The sequence below is a fragment of the Cinclus cinclus genome, chromosome 14 (assembly GCF_963662255.1).
Source record: "Cinclus cinclus chromosome 14, bCinCin1.1, whole genome shotgun sequence".
In the NCBI taxonomy this organism is placed as follows: Eukaryota; Metazoa; Chordata; class Aves; order Passeriformes; family Cinclidae; genus Cinclus; species Cinclus cinclus.
In genome coordinates, this window is record NC_085059.1 from 20,078,230 (window position 1) to 20,095,119 (window position 16,890).

General features: G+C 45.2%; 1 protein-coding gene across 1 annotated transcript in view; it reads left to right on the forward strand.

The window, feature by feature from the left end:
- The window catches only part of HTR4 (5-hydroxytryptamine receptor 4), a 68,322-nt gene extending 55,640 nt beyond the window's left edge, over positions 1 to 12,682 (forward strand). The window contains exons 8-10 of the mRNA XM_062501986.1: positions 11,477 to 11,715; positions 12,418 to 12,512; positions 12,614 to 12,682. Coding sequence (XP_062357970.1) covers positions 11,477 to 11,715; positions 12,418 to 12,512; positions 12,614 to 12,682 — 403 coding nt within the window. The remainder of the gene's footprint in view (positions 1 to 11,476; positions 11,716 to 12,417; positions 12,513 to 12,613) is intronic.
- The last annotated feature ends 4,208 nt before the right edge of the window (positions 12,683 to 16,890 follow it).

Genomic DNA, 16,890 nt, shown 5'->3' on the forward strand with positions numbered 1-16,890 from the left:
TAGCATCAGGGAATCCCAGAAAGGTTTTGGGTTGAAAGAGAACCTTAAAGCTCATCCAGTTCCAACCCCAAGCCACCTTCCACTGTCCCAGGCTGCTCCAAGCTCCATCCAACCTGGCCTTGGACATTTCCAGGGATCCAAGGGGATCCCTGGTTCCTGGGAATCCCTGGCTCTGGTGCCAGGTGCTCCCCAGCCTCACAGGGAGGAATTCCTCCCCAGTACCCAACCTAAACCTGCTCCCAGGTGGAAGCCATTTGCTCAATAGTTGGGCAAAGCACACCTTCTGTTGCCTCAACGTAGCACAAAGAATTGTGGTACGAAATTGAGTTTCTTTTGTGAGCCCAGTTGTTGTTGTTGTTGTAGGAGAGCCCAAACTTCAGTCAGTCCCATTGGGAACGTGATGGGTGAAAAGCAATTTTCTGTTCCATTTGCCACATGTAACACTGCTTTGCTTTTCCTCAGGAAGGAACAAACATAAATCTGAGCAGGTTTTATTTACCAAAGCAGGGACTAGGGCAGAGATTTATGGACTGTGTCATCTCCTCCGGAGCAGCAAATAGACAGGCCCAGGGGCAACCGAGGCATGGCACAACCTTCAGAAGTTTGAATTTGTTTGTTTGCTCTGCACAGCAGATCTGATGGCAATGTATAAAATAATGGACAGGTAGGGTCTCACAGGTGGCCCTGAAAGACACTCGGAGCTGCAGAAAAAAGCACAAAATTCAGAAATGACCTCGTGTGAACAGCAGGGATATGGAAATGAAGGGTTTGCACGCACGGGTGTTTTGATGGCCTTGGTTTCTTCCTCCTGTTTTTCCAATTCATTGATCAGTGGAACTCTTCATGGCATGTCCCAACCTACAGGGAATTTCTCTAAGGAATGGTTTCAGAAGGAGTTGCTAAGAACTGGTTTTGTTCTGAGTAAAAAAAAAACCAAAAACAAAAAGCACCCAAACCCATCAGAAAATAAACAAATATCTGCTTGATTATGGTCCCTTGATTTTTGGCTTCTTCTCATCCTCCCTGCAAAATAAGCTTATTTATTATGATAAAAATATTATAATAAAACAAGCATATATAATATATTATTAGAGTATATAGCGTATATTTATATTATACATTATATATTCTAATTTATATCATATCATAATGCCTCTATTATATTTTATATATTATATTTTATATATTATATTTTATATTTTATATATTATATTTTTATCTTTTATATATTATTATAACCTTATCATTGCCTTATTTTCTGATTTCTGCCTCTCCTTACCCTGGACGTGGCACATTCAAATGTTGAGCTTGACATTTTTCCTTTGGGCGCTTTCAGGAGGTTTGAGGCTCTGCTCATTAGGATGCTCAGAGGAAAAAAATAAAAAATTAAAAAAGGGTTTTCCTCAGGTCTTTGTTCTCAGAGGAGCTCAGAGGGTCCCTGAAATTCCAGAGGGAGCAGGGTCTGGCATCAGCTGCCAGGAACAACTCCTGGAGAGGCCGAGGTGGGAGAACAGCACCAGCACAGGAGATTTGGGGACAGAAACTGGGGGCTGAGCAGCTCTGAACTCAGCAAAATGAATCAGCAGCTCCCATTAATTCCAGAAAGATTTTAGAAAATCTCCCTGATGGAAGTTGCTGGTTTAATGCAAGTCATGGTGATGTTGATAAAAACCAGATCACATCTGTTGTACTTGATGAAAATAGTACAGCAGCGTTTCAGATGTAAATATTAATTGATTTCTGCACTGCAGATTTCTTCTTGGATATTTAAATTCTTGCTAAGGAGGAGGGAAAGGCTATCAGGAGGTGAACAAATCCATTATTAAGGCTGGAAATGGAGGGTTGCCTAAGTGCCATTTAATAAAATGTAAAAAGCCCCTTCCTGTCCCCCCTCCTGAAGAGGATCTGACCCTGCTGGGAGAGAGCTCCTGGCAGGGAAGGGATGAGCAGGGGGAGCATCATCCTTCCTGAGGAACAGGGCAAGAACAGGCACAGGCAACATGTGCTCCTTGGCTTGGGATCCCTGAACAAGCTCAAAACCAGGAGAAAGTGCCCAGCAAAGTGAGGCAGAGAATTCACTGTGCAAAGGGAGCACGGGGGGGTCTCAAATCCCAGCCTGCAGTGACCAAGCCAAGGCTTTGGTGGGAGATTCTGCAGGTTTCATTCAAATGAAGCACCCACTGCCAATGTCCCCATCTGTGGTGTGACATTTAATCCTGATAAAAGGCTCACGAAAGATGAGGAGTGGGGAGCACAGCTCGCAATTAATTAATATTGCTCACAATGTCACGGATGAAGCTTTGCAAATTCACACCCAGTGGGTTGTAAAGGAGAAAGTCCCAAGCCAGGAATGTGCTGCTTTAATCACATCGTGGAATTATTAATTGGAAAATCTGGATAAAGAAGGAAGGGGGAGAAGAAACTCACACTGAACGCAACATGGTGGAACCCCAGCAGGATGGAGACCTGAGGAAAGGCAGCCAAATAAACTTTAATTAAAATTGATAAGATTTACTAAGCTTAACAACAGGTCCTAGTTGAGATGTTATAGGCATCACAAGGATATTTATTATTAATTTTAAATGTTTTTTGTCTTCCGTACTAAATTTAACAGGTTTTAAATTGACTATTATTTTACTGGTATTTCATTATTTATTTTTTGTATCATTACTCCATTACAAGAAAATAGAATTTTCAGCCCTTAAATCAGATACCTTAAGATAAGCACAGCATCTTGGGGCTGTAGAGAATTTCCCAGGACACAGAACTGTGGATTTTGCATGGACAAAAGGCTGGATGAGCTATTCCCTGGGGAGCAGAAGTTTTCCCTCAGCCTGGAGGGTGGGAGGGAGACCCAGCTGCTCTGAGGGAGTTGGTGGCATTTGCTCCTGAGAAAGGAACCCAAAGTAGTGACAGGGACAATGTGCACACGCCAGGCTTTTGTTACCAAACACCAAACACGTGATGCTGGGGAGAAAATCTGGTTTTGACACCTATAAAAAATAAGAAAACAAAACAAAAAAAACCCCAATAAGCTCTGTTCACATACAAAGCAGGGAAAGAGGGGAAAATTTGGTGGGTGTTTTTTTTTTGTTTTTTTTTTTTTTTTTTTTTTTTTTTTCTGGATTTCAATGAGCTGTAATTCCATTTTCCCACTGGATATTCCAGGGGAGAAAAGCCACCCATTCCTAGAGGGAGAGGAAATATTGGAAGGGATGTTTGGATGCCTGGAGGTGCCCAAGGAATTCTTGGAGGTGGCACTGAGTGCTCTGGGCTGGGGACAGGATGGGCATTAGGCACAAAATGGACTGGGTGGGCTGGGAGGGTTTTTTCCACCTGAGATTCTGGGATTCTCCAACTGTGGCACATTTGAAACCTGAACTCCACTGAACAGCTCCAAGTTTTGCCACTGTTCCACCCCACAGCTTTAACAAATGTAGATTTATTTTCTTTCCTCCCCCAGCAGATAAAAGATTTAATTCCACCAGTGCTGAGACCTCCATTTAAAAAATGAAAAAGAAAATCATCGTTATCACCCATTTGAATATTATTAATTGATCCTGCTTGTGTTTCATTAATTGAAACACTTAAACCCATTCTGAGCCATCCCATCTGGGGGTGGTTTTGAGCTGCTCTTAATGGGCTGCTCTGTGTCCCTGATGTGTCTGAGCACTTCCAAGTGCTCTCCTCATTAGCAGATTTGGGGCTCTTATGACTGTTGCATTAATTATGGTGCAAAAACTGAACTGGAGGCCAAAATCTGCAACTAATTAGAGCCTATAATGGAGTGCCAAGCTTCACATTAACGAGGGAGAAATGGAAATAGGAAGTTAATGGGAAAAAAAGGGGAAAGGGCTCCTCTTCCCCACGTCCCCTGAGTGGCCTCTCTCATTTGTTTACTTGTTTACTCTGGTTTATAATTAGCAAATGCATTTCACTGACTGCAAACAAGGAGCTCCTCGTTGCTTTTGAAATTTGCTTCATTTTTTTGGTCTTTGGTGGCCCGAATTGCTGTTTCTGTTGTGGAAACATCGACTTCTGCAACATCAAAATGTCACAAATCTGTAGTGGAAGAACTCAGCAGCTCTGGGCCGTCCCCACCCTCTTGGTTTCTGTGTGGACCCTTTGATTTCCAGCACCAATTCCAGTTCACAATACCCGAATTCCAAGGTTTTTAGCTGAAGTTGAGCAAAACATCCTGCAGTGGAAAATAGGAAGAATTCTAAACCTTATCCAGGTGGAGCAGCTGAAAGAAAAAGGGAAAAAATGATCAAATTCAGCAATTGTGGTGAGGGGGATTGGTCAGGACCACAGAGAAATTCATTAACAGAGCCTGGCAATAAAGAGGATGAAAAAGGGAGATGGAAATGAGCACCTGCAGTCCCAGGGAAACAAAATTTGGGTCAAATTCAGCAGGAGAAAAGCAAAAGGAAAGAGATGCTGAGGGGTTTGGACAGCTCATTTCAAGATCCTCTTTCAGGTCATTATCTGCCTGCACTTCTAAACATCCTCCTTGAAAAAGATCCACAGCTCCTGCAAACACAAAAAATAAAATGACTGGATGGGGTTTTGTCTTGGTTTGCCAGAAAATAAAGGGATGATGGAACAATGGGGGGAAAAAAAAAAGTTAGACACAAATCTATTGGGAGATGCTTGCTTTGCTTCCTGAGACTTGTCAGAGACAAAAAAGAAAAAAAAAAAGAAATCTCTTCTTTATCTTTTTTTATGTTTCTCTTATTCAAGGGCTTTGCTTACTTGAGAACTGCTAATTTTAAATCTGTATTTCTGCAGAAATCCTACAAAACCCACTGAAAGCTGGGTGATGTGGGCTGGAGACAGATGTTTTATAAAACCTCTGCCTGATATTTAGCAAAGAATGATGAGGGCTGAGTTCAGCCTCCAAGGTCGGAACAGCATTATTTGATTTAAAGATAATTAAGAGATTCAGCTTAACTGCTCAGGAGTGGGAAAAGAAACACTTGTCATGAGACAGAGAGAGATTTGTGTTTAGATTTGACTACAAAGGACTCTAAAATCAACATTGCTGTCAGAGCCATGTAAATAATTCAGCAATCCCAACGTTTTCCCAAGATCTGCGTTTTCACTGTTGGGCTGTAATGGGATAATTCAATTTATTCTTACCCTGCTCTAATGATTTTATGCTGATGGCCAAGTGCAGAACTTCACTGCAGTGTTGGGAACAGGACAAATTCAGCCCAGAGGTTACAGAATTACCTGGGAAGTTTTTTGTTTTCTGGACTCTGTGAACCTGGGAATGCTGAGAGAGGGATAATTCTGCTCTCCTCTGTAGAAGTTTCATATGCAGCTGCATTAAAAGCAAATGTTTTGTGACGTTCCATTTAATTTGGCCTCTGTGAACTCGTTTTTTTTTTCAGCAGAAGATTGAAACGGAACAATGCATTTTGTTCCAAGCTCCTTCTCACATTTGGTGCAGTTCAAATTTGAAGATTTTGTTCTTTCGAAGTGGAAAAACATCACAGATTAAAAATAGGGAATTCCAGAGATTCTTGGGTTTTTTTTGTCACGCTCTTCTCAGTTCTCCCAATTTTCCAAAAACATCAAAGGTACTTTCCAGGGAGACAATAGGAGGGGACCTTCCTGATGTCCTGGAGAACAGGCTCAGATTCTATTCCTGGAATAGGAGTAAAATAATTTTATTATTTATATAGTGGATAATTCTATTGTCCAGTGGAAAATTATCCACTGGAATTCCATCTGTGAGATCTTTCCTGCTGCTTCCAACCTGGGGAATTTGTGGTTCCCCCCACACCCATCCTGCACTTCTTGGGGGTTTGTGGCTGCTGTGAGGGAGCAGAAATAAAACACAGAAATAATTAAAAAAAAAAGGACTCGATTTTCCACCCATTCCTGACACAGGAATGGAGCAGAACAGATCCAGCACATGCTGGGATAAATCACAAAAATCATCTGAAGCTGCTCTCTCTTCCCCTCACTTTTGGAGTGGTTTGTGAATTCTGTTGTTTTCTAATCCAGAATTTATCATTCTGGAGCCGAGCAGATGGAGCAAGGCTGATTTCAGTGGCGTGTTCACTAAAATAACCTGTGCCAAGTGATTGTTCACCACAGCCCCCGTTGCAGATCCATTATTTGTTCTTGCTGTGAAGTCCCTGTGAGAGCAGCAGAGCTTTGAGGAGTGGACGAGGAGGGTGAAGACCCAGCAGTGGTGCTGCTAATAATCCAGAGAGAAATCACTCTGGGAGAGAAAGGAAAATGCAGGGAAAGAGAAAGGAAAATGCAGGGAAAGAGAATTTGTGGAGCAACACAATTGTCAAATCTTAGAGAAGTTTAAATCCTTCGTTCAATTTGGAAGCTCAGTTCCATTTAAAATGTTTTAAAACTTGGCTCTGGCCAAGTTTTACCTCAAAACCTCTTCTATATCCCACTGTTTTAGGTGGCTGAGGAGAAAAAAGGTATTAAAATGCATTCTTGGAAACTGGATTCTGCTCAAGCCAAATGCAAACCTGCCCAGTTTATCCCATTTTACACAATTCCATCTTGTTTTCCTCTGGTCCCAGCAAATCTTTCCTGGGTGCTCCTGCAAATAACAAAAGATTTGTGATACAGTGGGAGCCATCATCACCTGCTTGACTTTTCCTTGGAAATCTATTCCAGGTGGGATGGTGGCTGGTTCCTGGGGAGAGTTTCTGGTTGTATATGAAGGAAGAAAAGTGTTTTAAAGGGTTTTATTTGGAGTCGGGCTTCAGCAAGTGGAAAAGGAGAAAATGAAGACACAGGCAGGGAATGTTCACTCCCAAAATTGTCATTATCACAGTGGGGAGATCAGTGCCCTGATAAAAACAGCAAAGGGCTTTCAACATCAATTGGAGTCTGCTCTTTTCTGCTTTCTTCTTCTTTTGTTATCTCATGAGGAGTCGAAGATCTGCTCCAGATGAGAAATGGGGAAAATATCTGAAAATGAAAAAGTTTGGAGGGTGAGAAAAGCAAAGTGAACAGCTCGGAACAGCAGCATTGCAGTGAATTTGATCCCTGGGTTTGATTCTCAGGGGGTTTGTCAGTAACTATTTTGCATTTATAAAACCAAAATTACAAAGGGATTTGTGAATACAAAGTCGGTGCTTAGCAGCTTTGTGCGCAGTTCACGTCTAAACTTCTAAACTCAATTTTAATTTGTGAGACCTGAGGTACCCTGGCGGTGCCAGATACAACAACAATTTCCCACCCATCCCTATTTCTGCAGGAAAATCTCATTCCTTCTTTGAGCAGAAGGGGAATGGATTTAAAGACAAAACCCCAAAGGAGCTCAGAGTTTGCAGCTCTCCCTGCACAGAGCCCAGCTGCAGAACCTCCGCTGGGTGTCCGGGCAGTTTCAGGACAGCAGGAGCCACCTCGTGCCACCAGAGTGGAAGCACTAAGGGAACAGGCTGGGAAGTGGGAAGGGATCACGGAGCAGAGAGCAAAGGCAGCCGCACGCCTCCCGTGGGTTTGGGAGCATGGAAAATGCAGGAGGTGCAGCAGGGTTTAGCTGTGGATGGGCCAGCCTGGCTTTTTCACGGCTTCAATATTAAATGTAGATTCGTAATTCTGTGATTTTATACATTTCATAAATTCTGCCTCGTTTTATTTATGATCAGTGTGGTCCGAACCCTCACAGTTCCTGTCCCTGAGAGGTCAGGGCAGATCCCAGGGCTGTGAGAAACAAGGGTCACTTTTTAATTTATGGTCTTTTAAAGTTCAGTAAAGGCTAAAAGGGACAGTGACCAGCACTGGGGTGCCTGGCACACCTCCAGAGGCACCCCGTTAGCTTAAAGCAAATTTTTAATGTATTTTTTTTTGCATTACATTGGTTACGTGCGTGTTCAGGAGGGTCGTACGTAAACATTCTTGTGAGTTTAGATGTTCTAGAAGTTCTTTCGCTTGGTTTTAACTTTTGGTTTGTCTGCATGCTATCCTGTAGATGAAATCAATATATTCCATTTCTTCTCCAAGCTCCCTTCTGTTGTTTTTGCACTTCCTGATAATGGAGAGTCAGTGATTTTTTTTCTCTTGGTGTCCTGGTTTTGGCTACTGTTATCTTTTCCTTCAGATCAGGGAGTTCACAAATGTGAGGAACAGCACAGTTATTTCACGCCAATATTTGAGTTCGTTACACAACTAAAAGCATTTTAACATTACATGGTTTCTATTTCAATGCGATGCTAAGGCCTAAGATATATTTATTTATTACACTACTATTTATATAAGCTAAATGATGCACACATAAACTGACAGATTATACTGCACCAAAAAGCAATTAAAAGGAATACAAACTGTACTATATCAAAATCTTTGTGGTTAATAACAACTCGCAAAGGCTAATTCATAAATGTGGAAGCCAATACTATATTGTCATTTATAACACCAGCAGAGGCAGGGAAACAGCACAATTAATTTGCTGCAGGTAATTTACTTAATGCATTTAAAATTTTTAAAGGATTAATTAAAAAAAAAAGAAAATAGCAAACAAATAGGAGACAGAGACAATAAAGAAAAAAGGTAATTACAGATGGATGCCTGACACACACTAACTCAGAAAACACTTCTTTAAATGCATCAACATGTTGAATATTCATAGACTTCCATGCATTATCCAAAATCATCCCCCCAGCTCGTAAATAATTTTTTAAATTATTTTTGTGGCTCCATCTTGTCAGAGATCAATAAATTCCTTCCCTGGAGTTCTGTTGTCCATCGCTGGTAATCCAAGAATGTGAAGAATTATCCTCTTCACCATTCTCTGGTTAAAAAAAATTACCTTTTTTTAAATATTTCCTTTTTAGAATGATTACCTGATTATCCTTTTTACCATTCTCTGAGTTAATTACATGAACAAAAGCTTTTTACATCACCAAGAAAAAAAGAAAAAACAGAAACAAAAAAGTCCAAGAAAAAGATACATTTATCACACTACTATTTCTAAATTTTGTTAATAGCAGAACGAAAAGAAACTGTATTCATACAGCAAAGTTCTCCAATATTATACATACAGCCTTCATTTGAATATTTGCAAAAAGTAAATAATAGAATAGGTTATAATATAAATTTATGTGTATAATTTCTATATATCTATTATAATATTATATAACTATAATGAATATAATATATTTATTATAAAAATATCTATATTTTATATAAAATATCTATTATATAAAATCTCTATCTAAAAATAATTTATTATATAAAATATCTATCTATAATATATCTAAAATATTATACTATCTATTATCTAAAAATATCTATAAAATACCTATTATATAAAATCTCTAGATATTTTATATATTATATATTTATATATAGTAATATAAATAATATAATGTAATGTAATGTAATGTAATATAATATATGTAATATAGATAATATATAATATGTATATATTATATATAGAATAGAATAGAAGAGAAGAGAAGAGAAGAGAAGAGAAGAGAAGAGAAGAGAAGAGAATAGAATATATATTATTTATATTACATATACTATATTACATTACATTATATTACATTCTATTACATTCTATTATATTATATTACATTCTATTATATTACATTCTATTATACATAGATAATATAAAATATATAATATATTTATATATAATACATAATAATATGATATTACTATGATGATTTTCTATATAAATGTACATATCTAATACGTGCTTCTGAGGAAGCCATGAGCTGTCACCCCCCGTGCCAGGGATGCTCTTTCCTCCTGTCCCACCAGTGCTCTTTCCCCACAGGGTAAACAGCTGGAAGTGTTGAACTCACTGCCAGATGCTTCAGACAGACACTTCGTGCCACCCGACATCCCGGGACACCTTAAGGACTCTTCTTTAGCTTAATGAACCTCGAACAATCAATCGGCACCGCCTGCTCTTGCTGCTCTTGCTCCAGTGCGGGACTCAGCAGAACGCGCGGAGGAAGGTTCGGATCCCTGGATATGGCAGTCCCCGTGCCTGGTGCTGAGTGTGCGTGCCGGGACGGGCAGGGCTGTGCCACCGCCCGGGTGTCCCAGCCGTGCCTGTGTCCCACGGTGTCCCAGCTGTGCCTGTGTCCCACGGTGTCCCAGCTGGGATTGTGTCCCACGGTGTCCCAGCTGTGCCACCGCCCGGGTGTCCCAGCCGTGCCTGTGTCCCACGGTGTCCCAGCTGTGTCACCGCCCCGGTGTCCCAGCCGTGCCTGTGTCCCACGGTGTCCCAGCTGTGCCACCGCCCGGGTGTCCCAGCCGTGCCTGTGTCCCACGGTGTCCCAGCTGGGACTGTGTCCCACGGTGTCCCAGCCGTGCCTGTGTCCCACGGTGTCCCAGCTGTGCCTGTGTCCCACGGTGTCCCAGCTGGGATTGTGTCCCACGGTGTCCCAGCTGTGCCACCGCCCGGGTGTCCCAGCCGTGCCTGTGTCCCACGGTGTCCCAGCTGTGTCACCGCCCCGGTGTCCCAGCCGTGCCTGTGTCCCACGGTGTCCCAGCTGTGCCTGTGTCCCACGGTGTCCCAGCCGTGCCTGTGTCCCACGGTGTCCCAGCTGGGATTGTGTCCCACGGTGTCCCAGCTGTGCCTGTGTCCCACGGTGTCCCAGCCGTGCCACCGCCCGGGTGTCCCAGCCGTGCCTGTGTCCCACGGTGTCCCAGCCGTGCCACCGCCCGGGTGTCCCAGCCGTGCCTGTGTCCCACGGTGTCCCAGCCGTGCCACCGCCCGGGTGTCCCAGCCGTGCCTGTGTCCCATGGTGTCCCAGCTGTGCCTGTGTCCCACGGTGTCCCAGCCGTGCCTGTGTCCCACGGTGTCCCAGCTGTGCCACAGCCCCGGTGTCCCAGCTGTGCCTGTGTCCCACGGTGTCCCAGCTGTGTCACCGCCCGGGTGTCCCAGCTGGGACTGTGTCCCACGGTGTCCCAGCCGTGCCTGTGTCCCACGGTGTCCCAGCTGTGCCTGTGTCCCACGGTGTCCCAGCTGGGACTGTGTCCCACGGTGTCCCTGTCTGCTCCATCGCTCACCGCTCCCCGGAGTCTGCTCAGCGTCAGGTGCAGAGTGTCCCTCCTCAGTTCTGACATCCAGCCTGTAACTCGTTGGGAACACTTTTTATTTTTATTTTTATTTTTATTTTTTAACTCCTGATCCTTATTGAAAGCGCTGGAGTTCCAAGGGGTGTTTGAGGGGAAATATCTGCAGGTTCAGGGCCGTGCATCCAGCCAGGGGAATTCCTGCAGGAGCACCCAGAGCCCGAGCACGGCCAGGCAGCGCACTTGACCTCCGAGCCCTGATCCCAGCAGCTTCTTGGTTTTCAGGGATTGCTTTGACTGCTCCAAGCTGCAGGTTTCATTCCCTGCAGGGATTCACACTTTCTAACGTGGGATCTGGATATCTGGAAGAATCACACTTTGGGGTTCGCAAGGTCTTGTTTTCCGTCACTTTGGCATTCGAGCTGGCACTGACCAAGGTTTGTGTTCCCCCTCCCAGGTCCAAGGTTTTACACGATGGGCACCACCAGGAACGAGAGAAGCTTCCCATCCACACCGACCCTGAATCCCAAGAGTCCTGTTTCCAGTCCTGTTTCCAGTCCTGGGCCAGCAGAGGAAGAACAGATCCTTCCAGGAGATCCCAAGGATTCACCGGCAGCGGGACCGGAAAATTCATCCATCGGCATCGTCCCGGTGCCTCCTGCAGTGAATTGCCAGCAATGTGCAGTGGGGAGCCCGGTGGGAGCCCGGGGAGGGGCAGGACTGCTGGTCCTGGCCCTGGCCCTGGCCCTGCAGGAGCAGCTGGAGCACGGCCGTGCCAAACCCTGCTCCAGGAGCGAGGCGTTCCCGGCAAAGTCAGGACAGGAACCAGCTCCACAGCACCCCGTGCAGGGACTCCTGCTGCTCCTTCCTTCCCAGCTGCTCCTGCCCCGCTCTCCTCTGCTCAGCTCCCCCCGTCCTGCGGGTCCCACGGCGTGCCTGAAGCCCAGCAGGGTGGGACTGCACTGCTCCATCCCTGCTGGGTCCTGGACACTGCCAGGGGAGGAACAGCACCACGTCTTCTCCAGGAAAACAAGAGGAAATGTTTGTTCCCCTTTGGTTCTGGCTCCCCAGCTCCAGCTGCTGCTTCAGCCACCCTGCAGACCTCTGGAAATGCTTTGCTTGTGGATTCCGAAGGGAGCTGAGTGGGACCAGCAGGGATGATCCCATTCCCAGGGGATGGGACTTGGCCCTGGAGCCCAGAGCTGTCCCCATCCCTCCCCTGAGCAAACTCTGGGCATTCTGAGGCAGCAGGAAGGAGCCAGAGCCAGTCTGTAATGGATCACTAAGTGCCATCTTGGAAAATAAACCATCTAAACCCTTTTCTAGCTACATTTGGAAGAGAGACTTCAACTTTTCTTTGCCACCTTTATTTTTCTATTTGTTGCTGGTCTCTTGCAGTTGAGGCAAGAAGTTTTCCAGACTTTCCAGTCTCCCCCTTTGCAAAGACCTCAGTCCTCAGCTGCTTCCTGCATGTCAATGTTGCCACATTCCTCGTGAGCTGCTTCTCCTGTTGCATGGAAAGGCTCCATACTCCACAAATTTGGGAGAAGGATTTTCATGCAGGATCAAGACCACGAGCCTCGACCCTTTTTAGGTGAAGATCTACCCCAGAGATGCCACCCTGAGCCTAGAAAATAAAATTGTACTTTGTCATAGCGTGTAACCGTGTATAGATATTTTTAATGTACAAAGAAAAGCTGACATTATTTATTATTTTTTATCAGGAACAGGTGGTTTTTTCATTAAAAAGCTTCTAGACCAAGGAGCTTAACATTCTATGTATTATTATTTAGTAATATTTCTGTTGCTATGTGACAGGTATTTACTGTAAACAGACAAATCCTGCTTGGAACAAACAAAAATGTTGCTCAGTAGGAGAAATATTGTGCATGAGAAGAACAAGTGGCTTCCTGGCCCTGGTGTCTGACTTCTTTAAATACTTCATCCACAGCAAAGCCACTGATAAAGCTTCACATCCTTTTCCTTTAGGATTCAGAAGGACATGGGGCAGGAACAGCCCCAGTTGGAAGACCAAGGTAGAAAACTGCTGGCTGTTGGAAAGACACAAATTATTGATGTTTGTGGTGGAAGATGCTCCTGGTTCATCACTGGGACCTGGTTGGCAAGGACCTGTTTTTAGAGGGTTTTACTTAAAAAAAAAATTAACTTTACTCTTGACACCAGAACAGTGAGTGAGAAAAAGCCATTATTGAAAGTTTGGGAAAAGTCCATCTAGGGCTGTTTCAGACCTATGATCCTCCCCCTCTGGCAGTGCCCACAGGGGTTTTGTTGGGGCTGCAGAACAGCCTAGCTTGGTTTCACCTCAATTGTCAAATTTCTTAAAGAAATCCTAAAAAAACCCCACCTTTCTCTGTCCCCATTGGAGGGCATCAAAACCTTGGTGTGAAATTTCCTGGAGTGAGATGGAACCAGCAACATGGGGAAGCCACAGGGAGGGGTTCTTTGGTCCTGCTTTGTCCTTCAGGTGTTGTTTTCTCCTTTATTTTTATGTGCGTTAGGAAAAAAAAAACCTCTTTTTAATTTAAAATAAACTCCCCATTTCCCCAGGGGTAACATTCCCAAGGCTTTGTCAGTGGCTCACCAGCCAAAATGGGCAACAGTTCTCAGTGGGAAAGGCTCCCCTTCAATTGGATGGAATTCCAAATGTGTCACCTCTAATCCCTCCCTGGGATTCAGGAACCACCTGGCAGTGGCTGCTGACTCAATCAATAATCCCAGCAATGCCACTTTGTGCCATCAAAGGTGACAGAATTTCCCTGGATAAGAAGGTGGCTCATGAAAAGGCCCCACTCTGGAGTCTGTGGCTGCTCCTGTGGTTTCCCTGTTCAGTTTTTGCCCATCCTGGCTGCTGGTGCCAGTCCTTGCCTGTGCTCAATGATGTGTGCTGTTCTTAAAAATAAAAATTCCTCTCTGGACATGGCAGTGAACTCCAGCTCAGGCTCATTTCTGGTGCTGTTTGCACTCACATCCCAGGATGGGAGCAGGTTACATCCCCAGCTGCCCCTGGAGGCTCCAGGAGCTGGAACAGGGAGGGGAATTTGCCCCTCTTTGCTTTTCCTCCCTGACAGGAGGGGACAGACGGGGGGATTTGGGATCTGCTCCAGGGAACAGGGACAGGAGGAGAGGGAACCCAGGGCAGGCTCAGGGTGGACAGCAGCAGGAATTTCTGCATGGAAAGGGTGCTCAGGGATTGGAACTACCCAGGGAGCTGTGCAGAACCACAAGGGCCCCCCTGAACCTCCTTTTCCCCAGCCTGAGCCCCTTTCCCAGCTCTGTTCCCTTCCCTGGACAAGCTCCAGCCCCTCCAGGTCCCTCCAGCACTGAGGACCCACAACTGGACACCCCTGAGGTCCCTCAGCAGTGCCAGCACAGGGGACAGTCCCTGCCCTGCCTCTGACTGCCCCCTGCTCACAGAAATTCTGCCCTATCCAGCTTCTTTCATTCCCAGTTCTGATTTATTTGCAGCCCAGGAGCCCCCACCTGGTTCTGGAGGATTCCCAGGTTCCTGTGGAGCTGCTGATAGGATCAGAGGCACCCCAATGGATTCATGTGAGAAATGGAAACCAGGGGTCTCACCTGCAGGTTGAGCAGTGTGGATCCCTTGCTCCAGAGACACTTTTTTGGCAAACTCAGCTCCTCCAGGGGTGTCTGTTCTACCGAAGGACACTTCAGGGTGGACACTGGGGATGTGTCACTGAAAACCTGCACACGAGGCAGAGCTGAAAGGCAAATGATGCTCAAAATAGCTTTGCTTTCACCTCATCTGCTCCTCCTGTCCCCTCCTGGGATCCAGAGCTCTGTGAATAATCAGCAATACTGTTTTAGCTCCATAAATGCTCATTTTGCATTTCCAAATACCTCTCAATTCAGGGATTACCAACAGGTATCTTCACCCTAAAGTTCATCTCAGCCCAGGATCGTGGCTTTCAGGGTGGAATTCACTCCCAACTGGCTCTGCTCAGCAGGAGCAGGGAGATTCAGAAGGTATTTAAGGCACTTCTGAGTGTCAGCCTGACTTCAAAACATGCACAGAACCAACCCATGGGGCCCAGATCGTGTCCATCTCATTCCAGCACAATGAAAAGCAGGGAGCAGCTCCAGCCAAGTGCTGGTTTGGGAGCAGGCAGCCACACAGAGCCATTCCCACCCAACTCTGGGAGTGCTGAAGCCAAGGAGAGCATTTCCATTCTGTACCTGGCACATGGGAACCCTTCCCCAATTTAGGATCCCCTTTTTGTCTACATTTGAGCTCCTGAGTCATCTCTGAGCAGTCCAAAAGGCCAAAGGCAAGAAATATGTTGGTTTCTTATTATACAAACTCAATAAAAACATACCAAAGCTTTTAGTTCTTTCAGTTTTTGCATAAATCCTCCTGAATAAATCCCCAGTTTATCTCCAGTGAACACCCAGGGACTGCTGAGGAATGAAGGGAGTTCTCCAGGTGATGGGCCCTGATTTTGACTGTCCTGTCACCCCCTGACAAGAGGTTAAGCTGGAATTCTTTAAATGGGAACTGAAAGTACAAATCCTGGGCATGGGGAGGCTGCAGCTGCTCCTCACACCCTGAACAGGCTGGAGAGAGAGCAGGGGCAACATTCCTCTCTCCATCACCTCCTCACAGCTTCTCCTCAAACAAAAATACTTCCAAAATCCTTTCCTTTTTGAAACCAAGCACTGATTTCGCCTTCCTCCAAACGGAGAGGGAAAAGCAATCCCCAGCACAGTGAACACGAGGCTGTGCCCAAACACACTCTGGCCTTTCTCTCTTTACCTTCTGTACTATTTAGATGACATTTCCCAGGCACCTGAGCCTCTCCCAGCTGGGATCTCTGCATCTTTTTCCAGGAGGAGCTGTGGGAAAAGCAGTGCCAAAGTCATCTCAGACTCACTTCCCAGCCAGTGGAATCACCACTGCCTTTTCCAGCTGGACTGAAGGATCTGGAAGTGCTCATTTCTCCTCAGAGACTGCAAGAGGAGCCCCCTCACTGTGCACCTGCACAGAGGGACACAAATCCAACCCAGATTTCACTCACCCAGTGCTGCTGAGTCACAGCTGACCCAGGGCAGAAATTCCTGCTCCAAGCAGGGCACAGAGGTGATGCAATCAGAGTTTCCTTTATCATATCCATTCCTTGCAGGTTAAATGTTTGCCAGGCTGCCTTTGAACTCCAACAAAGCTTCCTTTGATACCCAGATGCAAACATCTGCTTTTAGGGTCCCAGTTTACCCCCCAGGAGAGGAGCAGAGCTGAGAGGCCCAGCTGGAATTAATTCCCTGTGCTGCAGGAAGAGCAGGAGCAGCGTTCCCTCAGCTGCAAAGACAGGAGGGAAGGGAAGCCTGCCACAGAAACACCTGGAATGCTCCAAGGAAAGCTGAACTGAATAGGGATGGAATAAAAGTGCCCAGAACAGCCAGGAAAGGGAGAGAAGAGGAAGCTCTGACCCAAAAATCCAAATCCCTGTCAGACCCCAGCCCCTCCCTCTCCCCTGAGCCCTCAGGAGATGGATTCAGGCACTGGTGGAAAATGAATGTCACACTTGAGAGGTCAAAATTACTGCAAGGTTCAGCTTCTAGAAATACTGAATATAAACAAACACTTTATTTGTGTAAATACTTCTGCAAAAGACTGGAGTGAGGAGATACCAGCTTGAGATGTGGTGCAATACTTCAGAAACTCAGTAACATTTTCTGGACTAAAATGGTAAATCTGAGAGAATCAATGAATCAGAGGACTCGAAACACTTCTAGAAAGGGTCACAATTGTTTTGGCTGAGTATCATTGAATACATTATCTATGGTTAATTAAATATAAGAGTTATAATAAACCATTGACTGTGATCCTGCATGACA